General features: G+C 54.0%; 1 protein-coding gene and 1 non-coding gene across 2 annotated transcripts; one reads left to right on the plus strand and one right to left on the minus strand.

Annotated features, from left to right (window-relative positions):
• Positions 1–413: 413 nt before the first annotated feature.
• On the minus strand, positions 414–541 carry LOC114828612 (U11 spliceosomal RNA). The gene has a single exon (XR_003777152.1). It is a non-coding gene; the product is annotated as a U11 spliceosomal RNA (small nuclear RNA).
• Positions 542–5,790: 5,249 nt separating this feature from the next.
• Positions 5,791–12,220, plus strand: LOC100900245 (arginine-glutamic acid dipeptide repeats protein). The gene is made up of 6 exons (XM_018642088.2): positions 5,791–5,798; positions 8,575–8,860; positions 8,961–9,083; positions 9,283–9,501; positions 9,659–10,032; positions 10,194–12,220. Exons 1-6 carry the CDS (start codon positions 5,791–5,793, stop codon positions 11,878–11,880), a joined length of 2,697 nt encoding a protein of 898 aa, XP_018497604.2. The 3' UTR covers positions 11,881–12,220.
• Positions 12,221–13,284: the final 1,064 nt, after the last annotated feature.

Genomic DNA, 13,284 nt, shown 5'->3' on the forward strand with positions numbered 1-13,284 from the left:
GATGCGAAAGAAAGGGCGGGAAAGGCCTCTCAAACGTGATCGCTTCGTATTGTCGGAGGTCTGCCAAGTCATCGTGGTGTTGTTGTTGCCCATCAAGACAGCACGTCTTCGAGTTGCATCTCCAGCAAGCTCCTCCGAGAGATCCATTGCCTCTATCCCCTATCTTGACAAAACCGAGTTCGAATTTAGAGTCACGGAAGATGAATTTCGTCGCCCTCATACGCTTGCTATGCCGAACACGGACGAAGGAGAGTGGTGAAGGAGAACGGAAACATCGGTAATGATCGGGAAAACCCCGGAGCGTCACTCGAAGCTCTAGGAGTTTCAGGTTCAATGAAGCCCCACGTACACGTGCTCCGCGGAAGGAAATCGATGCGATTAATTGAGCATCTCATGTTATTTCCCGGATGGAGGAGGGTGCCAGAGCCCCGAGGGCATCACCGGCTACCCGAGTCAAAAATTATGCGACCAGAATCTCTTGATGGCGATTCTGCACTGCGAAGTCAGGCTCACAGTGTGGTTGCCACCAGCCGCCCTTTTACAAAGCTAACGGCGGGGCCCACTCCGACCGTCCATGATCGAGTATACCTGCGCGACTTGGTGCACATTGTGGGACATCGTCAATTACCGGACCTCGAGCGGCCTATCTACATTCTGGATACACATCATGCAGGCCATGAATCACCCCCATTTCCCTCTATAACTAGATAGGACAAGCTAGGATGAGACGATTCGAGAATCTGCGATTCGATCCGAAGTCCTGGGATGTCTCAAGGGACTGGATACCGAACCAGGATCTGAGCATGGCACTCATTGAATATGGTGCATTTCCCATACTCAGAGCCAGCGAGCGCAAGAGGGAGGAGAAAATCAAGAAGGTATGATATAATCCACAGTTTTCGAATAACAGACGGATCTTTGCGGAAAATACCGCCGTTGGCCGTTGGGCCAGATGAGGACCATAGATTGACGCTACGTGGGTAGATTCTCGCATTCCATGTCGAAGGCGCCCTGGATTTGCTCAGGTTTCGAACAGGTATTGCGGACTGCACACAGCCTGTTTATTCATATGTGAATTGCATCGAATTCACGACATGAGGTCTCTCATCCCCCGATGGAGGCGACGAAGGCCCGGAAGCCTCTGGGAGAGTGAGTTCCTCCTGGTCTCCTGGGGCATCAGCATATTTCCTCTCTTTGAATCGTTACGAATTCAATGAGTTCTCATTTTTATTCATCAACAGACGAAGGCGAATGGAAGTCTTTAATGGAGAGTAGGATGAGGTTAGCCATGGTTCGAGTGGAAGGGCCCCTCTTGAATGTTGACAGGCCATAGTTGACGCGGAAATCCAGGGACGGCAGGGCTATGCAGAGGAGGAGTCCTGAGATAATGATGAGATTCGATAAGACGGCACGAGAGGGGAGAGACGACCGAATTGCGACTTCTGGCTGAGGTTAGGGGCAGATATGAGTGAAGAAAGACAATGACGACGATTACGAGCACATACATAGGCGAATGAGAGCGGCGGTACTGGAGGAACTTGGCACCGTGAGAGCAGGGCGCACTCGGCGAAACACAGAGGGGAATCGGAACCTCTGGGAAAGGTTTCTATCGCTATTGATGTCTTCATCTCTAGATGGACACCCAGGCATCGGAGACGTTCGGAATCGGCGCACCTGGTAAGGCTGTCGGATATCTTCAACTTCGAATGGAGAAAGCTCTATGAACTTCGCAATGATACTTTCTCTACAAAATATCGGATCCCCCGCGCACTCGAAGATCCAAGTTTTTGCGCGGAGAAATGAGTCATGTGTAATGTAGTCATGACTCATGGCCTAGACGCTCGTCGATACCTCGAGAGTAGGCGGAATAATGATCAAACGGTCTAAGAGCAGTTCACTTCACATACAGATCCGCTCTGCATCGTACTTGTCTCGCGAATTTTAGCCGACAGCCGGCTTCGTCGAAAGGAAACCGGAGATGCTAGATTCTCCGGAAAAATCCATAGCTGGCATCCTCGCTGGGCGAACGGATCTTGCCCGCCGTGACCAAGATCTCAAGCAGCGGGCCGGAGTATCTCCGCGGAGAGTGAACCTCGAGACAGAGCGAGTTCCTCGAGTCGGATGAAGTAGAACCCTTATAGATATCCTCATCCTCTTCGAGCTTCGGAATGACGTCACGAGCTCACAATGGCCGGATTTTCATCTCGTTCGAGTCTGCGAGGATCAAGAGCCATCCAAATCGGAATCTGTAACCTCAAAATCTACCCCTTTTGATGATTCAGAGCATCCGTGTCACGAAGTCGACAAGCCCCCTGATTCTGGCCGGATTCTAGAGCCCGACGGAGTGATCATCTGAGTCTGGTTTGAGAAGGCCGAGCGTGACTCCGGCCGACGCTGCGCCGCGCTCCGGTATCCCCCCGCTAGCGTCAATTTGTCCTCTGCCAATGATTACCACGTCGCGATCATAGCAGAGAGATGCTCAGAAGCAGTACGTGGTCCCGGCACACCTCACCAACCAACAGAGGCCGATGAATAGTACGTGGAGGCTACTAGGTATAATTTTCTTAGCTCTTGACGGTGTTCCATCAATAGGTATATCGATCTCATCTGATGGATTCTAGAGAACTTGGGACGGAATAGCGACTCACTAGCGGAGGTGGAAAAAAATTGCAGGAATGACAATGACGGGAGTCGCTTCCCTTCGCTAAGGCGGGAGACCTACCTACTCGCCTAGCGGAATGAGAGCATATCAGCCCGATGACCGATTGATCCGCCTGACCGCTTGTTATTTTGACGACGACCACTCTCGAATCGTTCGCCAGATTAGGGTGACATGATGGTCCCGGAATGGAGCTCTGGTGAAACAAGGGGAAGCCTCGATCTTGAGCGGCTACTACAGTGGTAGCTCAGCCGGGCTCAATCAGAAGGAGTTGGAGTCGCGGTTATCTATCGTTCGCAGCTCTCCGCGGAGATTCCGGGGAAATACGGATTCTGTGGAGAGCCGAAACACAGCGATCGTTTCCGAACGGCGTCGGAGCTCCGAATGTTCCTGCGGTGAAGTTGGAAAATTCAGGACACCTCCCGGCTCCGCAGTCGTGGGGGAATCGTAAAATTCTAGGGAGGATCTACAGATGACATGCGGCTTCAAAGTCTTAAAATACATGAAAGTAGTACATCGTACGTATGTGTCGAGGAAATATTCTCAAGTTCTCGCATTGAGCCGTGTGAGACTCACGGGTCGCTATCATGGAAGCGACCCGAATCGGCAAGCTCGGCATCCATGGGCTCCAAGCAAGACGCGTCCCGGTGCAGTGTTCCGGAGAAAATGCTGAGCTCAGGAGATCATCGACGTGATCAGATCTCTATTCGCTGCAGCGAAGAATTTGGCGAATATTCCCCGATGGATACCGAAGGGAGACGGCCCGTCGGCTCGATACCGTTGAATCGCCGGATTATCATCCGACACCAAAGCAGGGTAGCAGCAGTCGACCGTCGTAGCGGAGAGCCCGTCGAACTATGACTCCTCATGTTTCCTCTTTCGTCCGCATCGCGCCGCTGCGATCGCGGACGGACCGCGCGCTATTGGACGTTGGCTCGGTCGTCCCAGTTCTAGTGGAGAATGAATTTGCGCTAGCTCGCGTGCGAAGCGTAGAAACCAGGCGTGGGTTCTTGACCGAGCGAGCGAGCGTCCGTCCGTCTGTAGATCCATCGATATGGCGAGCGCGCCGGGGCTATAAGTGGAGAGAGACGGGCGATCATTGGTTGGCTACCAGGCTCACCTCGAAGCTGCGAGGGGAGAGAAGGCGCGCTTTCTCGCCCGCTTGCTCGCTGCCCGCCCGTCTCTCTCTCATTCATGTGGCGCCGTTGTCGTCATCCTCGTCGCCAGGAGCAGCAGCGTAGTCTTTCGTCGTTGCTGCCGAAGCCGTTGTTGTTCAAAGGCTGGAAGATCTCGTTGTTGGTTGGTCGCAAACGCCAGCGCTCTGACTCGCTCGCTCGCTGGCCCGCTCGTTCGTCCACCGCCCGCCCGTAATCCGCTGTTGTATGTTGCTTGTTGTATTGACGGCCGCCATCACTACCACCACCAGAACCATCGCAGTTGCAAACAGACAGTCGCTCACTCAGCGCTCGAACAGCATTGAGTAGTCAGTCAGTCAGTCAGTCCCTCGATCGGTCGTACGGTCGCTCGCTCGCTCGGTTATCCAGTCAGTTAGTCGATCGTACGGTCGCTCTGTCGTCCGTCGGTCGATCGGTCAGTCAGTCGATCGAGTCGGTCGGTCGGTCGGTCGGTCAGCAAGCCAGCAAACCAAACGAGCGAACGAACGGCGACGACTTCGACGGCGGAAGGACGGACGTCTGTACGACAATTCTGTTGCTGAATCGCTGTTCATTATTGAGAGGATAGGATCACAAGGAGTTCGGGATTTACGCTGAAAACTGTCCGAATCGGTCGGTTCAGCGCTTCTGCTGTGGGCTGCCAATGCGATCGCCTTAGGTGGGTCAGTTAATCAAACGTCCTAAGCTGGTCGACGTCGTCCTGCGCGACGTCCGTGGGTCGCTCAGTGATTTAGGCAATCGGTTCCTTTCGCCCGTCTGTACGTACGTACACTCCCTCGTGAGCCAGCCAGCCTGACGGCCGACCTATCAGGCCGAGCGCTTCCTCGTTGGTCAGCCATTTCTAGGTCAATCGGTCGACTTGTGGAGCTTCTCATTTCTGCGGCGGCTACATGTCGCTGATCGGCGTATGCTGCGCGGGTAAAACGACTGCGATTACGTCATCGATACCGTCGGCTGCAACCACAGGTCCCGTGGCTGATTTGCCGCGGCTCTTGCGATCAAGCTTTAGTCATACGACGGATTCCTCTTGCGCTAGTTGATGTTCCCTTTTTGTTCCGAATAACAGACAAACAGAAGCCACGCTGACTGGTCACTCTCGGTCAGTTTGTTGCTTGATCTTCTGGTCGGTCCGGCCGCTGTTTGGTCGGTCGGTCGGTCGGCTGGTTACTCGGTCGGATGGTAGTCGTCGTTGCTTGGTTGCCGGTACAATTCAACAGACAGCGCGAGCGGCGGTAGAGCGAACAACTGCTTCTTGCCGTAGAGCATCGAGCCAAAGCTGCGACTTCAGATTGTTTCAGCTGAATAAGCTGATCAGCTGATCGATCGAGCGAGCCAACCAGCCAACACAGCAAACTTGGAATCGGTGAAATCTCGAATGAAATGTCATTAACCGCATCCGGAGTGCCGGGGGGTGTGGGCGCCCTTAGCCACCCCGAGGAACGTCAGCAAAGGTACCTATCCATCCATCTATCCATCCATCAGTTCTTCCATGAAATGCAGCCGATGCTGCGATAGCAGCTGAAGTAAACAGCCGCACTTGACCAGGAAAAACGAATGCGAAACTATCGGTGACGGTGCGCAGCGTTCTATCGCGACACAACATTGATTTGCCAAGCTGCGGCGATAACTTATATGAGCAAAACACGTCTCTCTCTCTCATCCATTGATCCGATGACGCCCCAATCCTTCGAATCTTCTCGAATCCCCTCTCTAGGTCGATTGAGCCGAAGATTCGATCGATCGACGATTGGGCCGCAGCGACGCATAAAACGTATCTGGGGGATCCTCCGAGACTCGAAAACGTTACGCATGTCCCTCATAGCGACTCGGACGAAGCGCACAGTCAACTTCGACGAAATTTTATTTCATATCGCTCCGCGGAAACGGGGAAAACGAGTGCAGATTTCACAGAACCTTTCGAACACCTTCGATTTCAAAGTCCGTGGAGAATGCGACATGGCGACGTGAGCTCGTTAAGCCGCGACAGCAGCAGCAGCAACCACCTCGCTTACTTTCCAGTCAGTCAGTTCGCTCGGTTGGTCGCACACCGCTCGCTGCTGCTGCTGCTCGATGCCCCGTAGAGACCTAGCAGCTCGGAGGCTCACAGTCGAAGCGGCTTAGTCAGCGGCAGTCAATGCTGCTGCGCGACACGAGCCGTGAAACGGACCGACAGATAGATTTCCAATATGGCGAATATCCTGCCGCCGCTGCTGCCACTCCACTGAATTTCGCCCATCTTCGCCGCCTCGTTGCGTATGTTGACGACGAGCGCGCTCGGGCGTCGTCGGATGCACGGACACGGATCGTCGTCGTCGCCGCCGCTGCTGCTGCCGTCTCCAACTCGAAATCGCAGTACCGCTGCACCAGCGGAAACAACAGCACCGAAACGGAGGGAGGACGGAGCGAGAGCTGTCTGATTGGCGGAGTCGCCGCCCGACACTGCTGAGCTCGCTGCCTCTGATGTTGTTCGGCGGGAACGTTCTCGGATCTCAAGCCACAGGTCCCGTTTCTGCAAGAGATCGTTTCAGTTACCTAGAGCTATCCCGACACGTCGAAAAACTCCGGTACGATGGCTGCTTCCTGAAGCGGCTATTGGCTCCATCATTGTCTACCCTAGATAGACGCCGGGCCGGACTTTTTCAGCGAGAACGATATCTCCGATCCCTGAAACTCCAGAAGAGTGGGTTGCTGTCGAACAGATTCTCTCCCAAGCCATGTAGCCGATCGAGGACCGCTCAAACATCGGAGGCAACATCAGAAGCACAGCAATCTTCCCGCATATGCCCGACCGGCTCCGGTGTCCGAAACAGCAGAAATCTGATTTGTACAGCGGCTTTATCTCGTTATCCTCCTCGTGTTCGGCCAGGAGCGCTCGTTCGGCGGACACTCTGACTAACTGAGACGCTCTCATACCGAACTTGAAGTATCATCGTCATCATCATCATCATCGTATATTCTCGCTGGTCGTTGCAACAACGATCGACCGACCGACCAACCGCCCGCCCGCTCGCTGGACAGCCAGCCGGTTCGCTCGCAGTTCGGTCGGCCGGCTATCAACATCGGTGGCGTGTTGCATTGTTCGACTCAAGCCTGGCTGGATGCTCTCGGTCCGGCGCCGTGAAGTTAGGCCTAACAGCGACGACGACGACGACGCCGCCGCCGCTGCTGCTGCCGCTGAAAACAACAACATCGAGACACGAGAACCACATCGACTTCGTCGGAAATCAACATGATGCTGTGGGTGGTTGAATGAAAACTATAACTTTTATATCATCGGTCCTTGTATGTAGTCGTTTGCCGCCGCTGCCGCCGCCCCCGCCGCTGCCGTCACCGCCGATACAGTGTTCGAACGGATTCGAAATGATGTGAATGGTCGTCGTCGACAACGACCGACGATGAAATGGCGCTCGCTGCTGCCGTAACGGCTTCTTTGTCGTTCTCGGCCGACTAATGAATCATAGCTAGAGCGATCTCTGCCGCAGTCTCTCGCTGAAGGGATGATGGACGCGTATGACTGTAACCGCTCGTTTCCAGAGGTCTTCGTTGCGACGAGGACTCGTGCAAAGTCTATCGGCAGGCTTTGCCGACTCTCCATTTCCGAACATGTGAAGCCGAAGTGTGTGAAGTGCGCCACGGGGTTGGTCGGGTACGCAACGAACGATATAAGCAGCAGACACATACATTCGCGAGAGATTACTCATTTCATCATCGGATGTCATCGTCGGTCGACGTCGACTGGGAGTGTTATTTGCTCCTCCTGCTGTTGCTGCGACTCCGTCGCAGTCCGGGAGACGTCTCCGTGGAAACGGAACGGCTGAATCTATAAACATGGATCGTGACGTCAACCCAACTCTACTATCAATGAGCTCGCTTTTGGAGGGTCTTTCGCAGTATTGGCTGCCTCAGACAGAGATCCTCGCTCGTAAAATAGGCGAGATCGAAACATATCGGAGATCGATATCCCTTTCAAGGGGTCCTCTGACTGATCGCTCGCCACTCGAAGCTGCGATCCCAAAGAGTTATGGAGCGCCGATATGGAATCCGGGAACGGTGAACACTGCTCGTCGATCGACATCAGTGTTCGAGCCACTCTTGCGGATCTTCGATCGGGATCTCAATGACCCACTTGTCCAAGTTTGGCACAGGGCACGGATGCAACCAGATGTCAAATCTAGAGGCCGCGAGGAGCTGCGATCCCCGCAGTCTTTCGCAGCCGAGCGACAGCTTAGTTGGACTCATTAGACTATCCAGCTCATACCGATCGCGAGTACGTCGATCGCTCCGTTTGTCGCTTGCGATTGGACGAAGACCTGAGTGGAAACGTTCTCAGCATCATTATCCTGACGTCATCGATGCGAGATTCCCCTCGAGCTTGCCCAAGAGCTCGCGCTGGACATTTCCGGCTAATTCCACCGGAAGTCCGATTGGACAAAGTCGTCTGTCATTGGGAGGCTCAAGCCGAGCCCACTCACCGTGATTGAGTGCCTCTAGATTTTTTTTCAATCTTTCTAGGGGAGCCATCCACCCTGAGACACCTACGGCTCTATGAGGGAGCGAGATTAGGGCTGGCATTCCGTTCTGATTAATTAACGAGAAGGGATAGGAATACTCCATTCAACGCTCGAATGAGAATCTCGAGTCCAGGAGTGTTCCTGATCCTCCGTATACCATGATCCGAGGCAGTAGGTTGCGGTTCCGAACGGAGAAATTTGACGAATGACGTTCACTTTTTTCTTCCAGCGACGAAGAAGAGGGGGAGATCATATCCGACGATGAGAACAATGGACCTCAAGATCAAACTAGAGAGGAGAAAAGAGTTCCGGAGGAGAAAAAATCCTCAGAGCCCCGACCCATGTCGATTGGTGATATCGCTGCCAGGATTCAAGAACAGAACGCACTTCGGATGGCTTCGGGCTTGGAACGTATGCCGCACGACGAAGATAGATCGAGGAAACGACATCACAAGAAGGAGAAGAGACGCCGTCGCAATAGCCATTCGGAGGAGGATTCCCCCCACCGGAAACATGTGAGCAGAACTAAATCTCCCACCTCTCTGTCAAAGTGGATTCTACCGAGATCTTGTTTTATTCGAGGGTTGGATTTTGAAAAAAATGATTTCCTCGCAGAGACGGCACGAGCGCCAAAGGTCTCGCTCCAGGTCGAAATCTCGGTCCAGGAGTCCGCCCAAGAAAGCGAAGAAAGAAGATCGCGTGCCATGCAAATATTACATGGAAGGAAAGTGTCAAAAGGTGAGTTCCTCTCTCCGAGTGATCGAGCTCTGATCCTCGTGTTTTACGGCTCTAACATAGAGAGCCGCCATCTCCATCCAAAATCACTCATGGGAAGAAGCTCCGAGGTGGAGCCGGCTTCAAGGAGCAGTTTCCTCCGGGCTGTCGGCGCTCTCGGCAAGGCCGAGAGTATTGATTGATTGTGATTGTATCTTTCCAGAGTGATGATTGCCCATTCTCGCATGCCATAGAGCAGACAAAACGTACCGATTTGTGTCGGTTCTACGTGTCGGGTCACTGCATAAAACGAAACTGTCCATTTATGCACGAAGACTTCCCATGTAAATTCTACCACACTGGAGCGCCTTGCTTCGCGGATAAGAGCTGTCGCTACTCCCACGCACCTCTCACGGATGAAATGCGCGATGTACTCATGCGGGTGAGTTTTCGTGCTTGTTGCTTCTCCCAGTGCTCCACCGCATGGACGTGGTTCTGCATAGGTGCCGAAATCGAACGCGGCCACCGATATCGATCTTCAGCGTGAATGATGCTCCTGCTAGGGAGTCGATTCATGGTGGAATTTCATCCATTTCCAGTACCTCGATGAATGCAAAGGCCTAAAACGTGAAGACCTGGAGAGGCTCAGCCGTAAAGCCAAAGAGAGAGAGGACCGTCAAAAAGATCCCAAAGCACCACCCCGATCCCACAAGGAACCGCTCTTGGAACTGCCCCAGACGTTGAGGACAGAGGGAATGCAATTGGGCGTTGAGGATACCGACTTCAGAATACTCCCTCCAGGAACAGCTGATGTCGATTACCGGCTACCCGTGGGGAAGGATGATGGCGTCGGTATGCAAGCTTTCTATCGGGATACGATGGAATCTCCGAATGTCTCGCCGAACGGACGAAGAGAGTCTCACGATATTGACAGAAGTCCCGGCCATGGAACAGAGAGCGCGGATTCGAAGAGGTGAGGACCCCACGATTTGGAGAACTGACTGAACGAGATTTCCGAACCTTCCACTCGTGTTTCGATCACGAGAAGAATGTGAAAACCTTCACGAAATCTCAGGATCCCCGAGTTCGAATATGCGCTCAACCTTGATTACTAAACGAGATTTATCTCCACAGAGCCGAAGCCGGAGATCGGCACAATCAGAGCCCAAAACGAGTCGTGGAAAGACCAGCCGATCCGAGAGATCGTTCCAATAACGTGGACACAATGCCAGGCATTCCCAAATCGCAGCGAGATCTCCTGATGCGTTTGCAACAGAGAGTTGAAACAAGTCAGGACTCTCAGGGCAGCAGCCAAGAAGAAGGAAGACGCACCCCGATGCCAGACGAGGATACCGGCGAGAATCGTCATGATGGACAGCAAGAAGACAGCGATGACGATCAGCCGCTCACCGACGTTATCAAACGGCTTCAACAAACTCCAGCTAACACCGATGCCCCTCCACCACCGGCAGCAGCTAGCCGACCCGGAGGCGGAATCGATCTCGTTAAAATGATTTCCTCAATCAACAGCAGCAGTAATTCAAATAATCAATCCCAAAGCGTCATTGCACAGCCCAACGAATACTGGAAGCAGTTGTTGACTATTGCGGGTGTGGATCCCGCAACAGGAACATCTCTTCCAACCGCGACCACCAATCAAACGACACCACCGAAAGTCGATCCTCGCAAGGCCCGGGATCCCCGACAGCAGGCCCAGAGCCTTCCGTCACAGTTGCCAGTATTCCCCACGTTAGAAGTCACCGTGACCATCGAATCGCACGACGGTGAGGCGCCCTACGTCCTTCGACCGATCGAAACCTCGCCGGTGAGGTACGATGAGCTGGTCCATCTCGTGAAGATGAATTTCAGGCTGAAGTCTGATCCTCGACTCGAACGTCATCTCGAGAAATTGGGGAAGCGAGAGGAACTGGTCGTCGAGTCGCCCCAGTCCCCACCACACATTCAGCCGGCTCCGTCGGTGGCGGCGAACTTTCTGGCTCAGTTGGCAATCGGGAAACCGGGTCTGCTACCTGCACCGGTTTTAGCCGCTCCGGACCGGAGCAAAATCGATCCTCGATTGCGCTTGGGCAACCCTAGCGGTGGCGTCGATCTCAGACCTCCAGGACTCCCAATGCCGGACATCCAAGCCCTCGCCATGGGAGACCTCCGCAGACCTCCTGGAATGATGCCTTCGATGTCCCCGGTGAGTCTTCCCGCTCCGGTTGTCAGACAGGACCCAAGACAAGCAGCGAGACAGGACCCTCGACAAGAGTCACGCTTCCAGCCGGCTTTCGCGTCGCCGCGAAACGATCCGCCCAACGTGACGCCGGTGGAGCCGCGGCAAAATTCAGCCAGAGTCGATCCGAGGAGAAGAGCCGATCCTCGAGCCAAAAGCACTCCCGCCACTGAAGATCCCCCCAACGAGGATCAGGTCAAGAAACCCACGCCTCCGATTGTGTACAGCTCGCCCTTGTCGGCTTACGACGATCAAGTCCCGGAAAAAACGTCGCCTTATCCGCGCAGAAATATCGGTCGCATCAAGAAGAAAAATCCGCCGCCTGCGGCCACCGCTCCCCAGACTGCGTCGTCTTCCGAAGAGACTCAAAAAACGGACATGCCTTCGACTTCTTCCGCACCGGCGTCGACCAACGCGGCGACTCCTCCGGCGTCCGCCGCTGCTGGATCTGCAGGTCTGGACTCCCTGCCAGCTATGCCGTCCCTCCGATCCCATCCGGTCGATTCGTACTCGGTCGATGTTGAGGACAAGACGCTCAGCGAAATGTTTAAGAACAAAGACCCGACGGCCTCTCCTTTCAATTAGGAGCTTGAGCTCGGCCTGCGATAACGCCCCGCGATCATTCATGTGAGGAAGGAGATCTAGGCAGACGGATGTCCTGTGACAGCCGCCGCGCGAAACGCTCCTTGACTTGATTCGAAAGCCTGAATGCCCTTGAATCATTTGGCTTTACGCGGGATCCATCTTGATTCTGATCGAGAACTTGTATCTTGTATCGTAGTGTACATTGCTCTCGCAATAGAGAAGTTTCCTGTAAAATATTACTATATATACCTCGGAAGCTGGGCCGACCAGTTGACAGTGTTCGTGGAAAGATGATGTCTCCAGCTAGCGAGCAATAATGATGGTAAAGTGAAATTAATAAATTATTCCTATAAAATGAACAGAATGCTCTCGCTCTTTACCCGGCTCGGGACCATTCCAGACGATTCCGCCTGGGCCAGGACACTGTCTAAGACGAGAACACGCGGACGCCCGCGGTTTCCAAGGATCATTGGGACGCCAGGCGCGGGGATCGAGGGGAAAGAGATCGGCTCTGATGCTTTCTTCCAAGCGCGATGAAGTATATACCTCATTCGCTAAAATCAAGAGTGGATCCATTGCGGTGGGCCATAAAATGGCCATCGCGCGGTTGCCTCGTACGAACGCGACTCGCTGCGAATCGCCGCGGTGATAAATGTATCACGCCACGGAACAGTTGCGGCGTTTCGTCGAGGTAAATCTCCATGTTCACTGATCGGGATATGAACGCGTCGGCGTTCACGGCCAAGGATCTCCCTTGCAGTGGCGGATCCAGGGGGGGGGCCGAGGGGCCGATGGCCCCCCCAACGAATCTTCGATCCCTACTACAAAAGACATGGGCCGGCGAGGTGGCGCGTCATCATTTTCGGTCTCTTTCCCCCTCGAAAATATGACTTGGCCCCCCAACGAAAAAAGACTGGATCCGCTCCTGCTCCCTTGATCTCTCAGAGTCCGCAAGGAGCCGCTGCTGGCGACGCTGCTGGATCGGTCACTGTTCCATCCCGAAGTTTCATCCCGGTCCGATTTTCATCACCTACGACTCCCCTCGTGGGACTCATGCGAGATGTGTGATATGTATGATCAATAATGAGGGAGTCGTCGCATTCGGATAGCCTTCTTCATGGTCTGCTGATTTGAAATTTCAGCTTGTCGCAAAGCTTTCGCCGAACCTGGAGTATCGGCAGCCATGGCGACTCGCTCCTATATCTTACTATTGAGAACTCTAAATCCGGGAGGGGGCTATAGCCCCCTTAGCCCCCCCTCCCGCCCTGCGGACGCGCCGGAATCCTCCGCGAGCGCGTCGATTCCCACTTCCTGCAATCTAAAGACCAATCTCGTCCCATTGCTGATTGGCAACTCGGATCAGGGGCTGACCGCATTTTTCGGATCGAAAAAAATCCGAAAGCT

The sequence above is a fragment of the Galendromus occidentalis genome, unplaced genomic scaffold, assembly GCF_000255335.2.
Source record: "Galendromus occidentalis unplaced genomic scaffold, Mocc_1.1 scf7180000076522, whole genome shotgun sequence".
Taxonomy (NCBI): domain Eukaryota; kingdom Metazoa; phylum Arthropoda; class Arachnida; order Mesostigmata; family Phytoseiidae; genus Galendromus; species Galendromus occidentalis.

Excerpts from the sequence above, each read along its gene's own strand:
- LOC100900245 (XM_018642088.2), top strand. Across the intron at positions 8,861-8,960 it reads ATTCCCCCCACCGGAAACAT|AGACGGCACGAGCGCCAAAG; the intron begins GTGAGCAGAACT and ends ATTTCCTCGCAG. Across the intron at positions 9,084-9,282 it reads TGGAAGGAAAGTGTCAAAAG|AGTGATGATTGCCCATTCTC; the intron begins GTGAGTTCCTCT and ends GTATCTTTCCAG.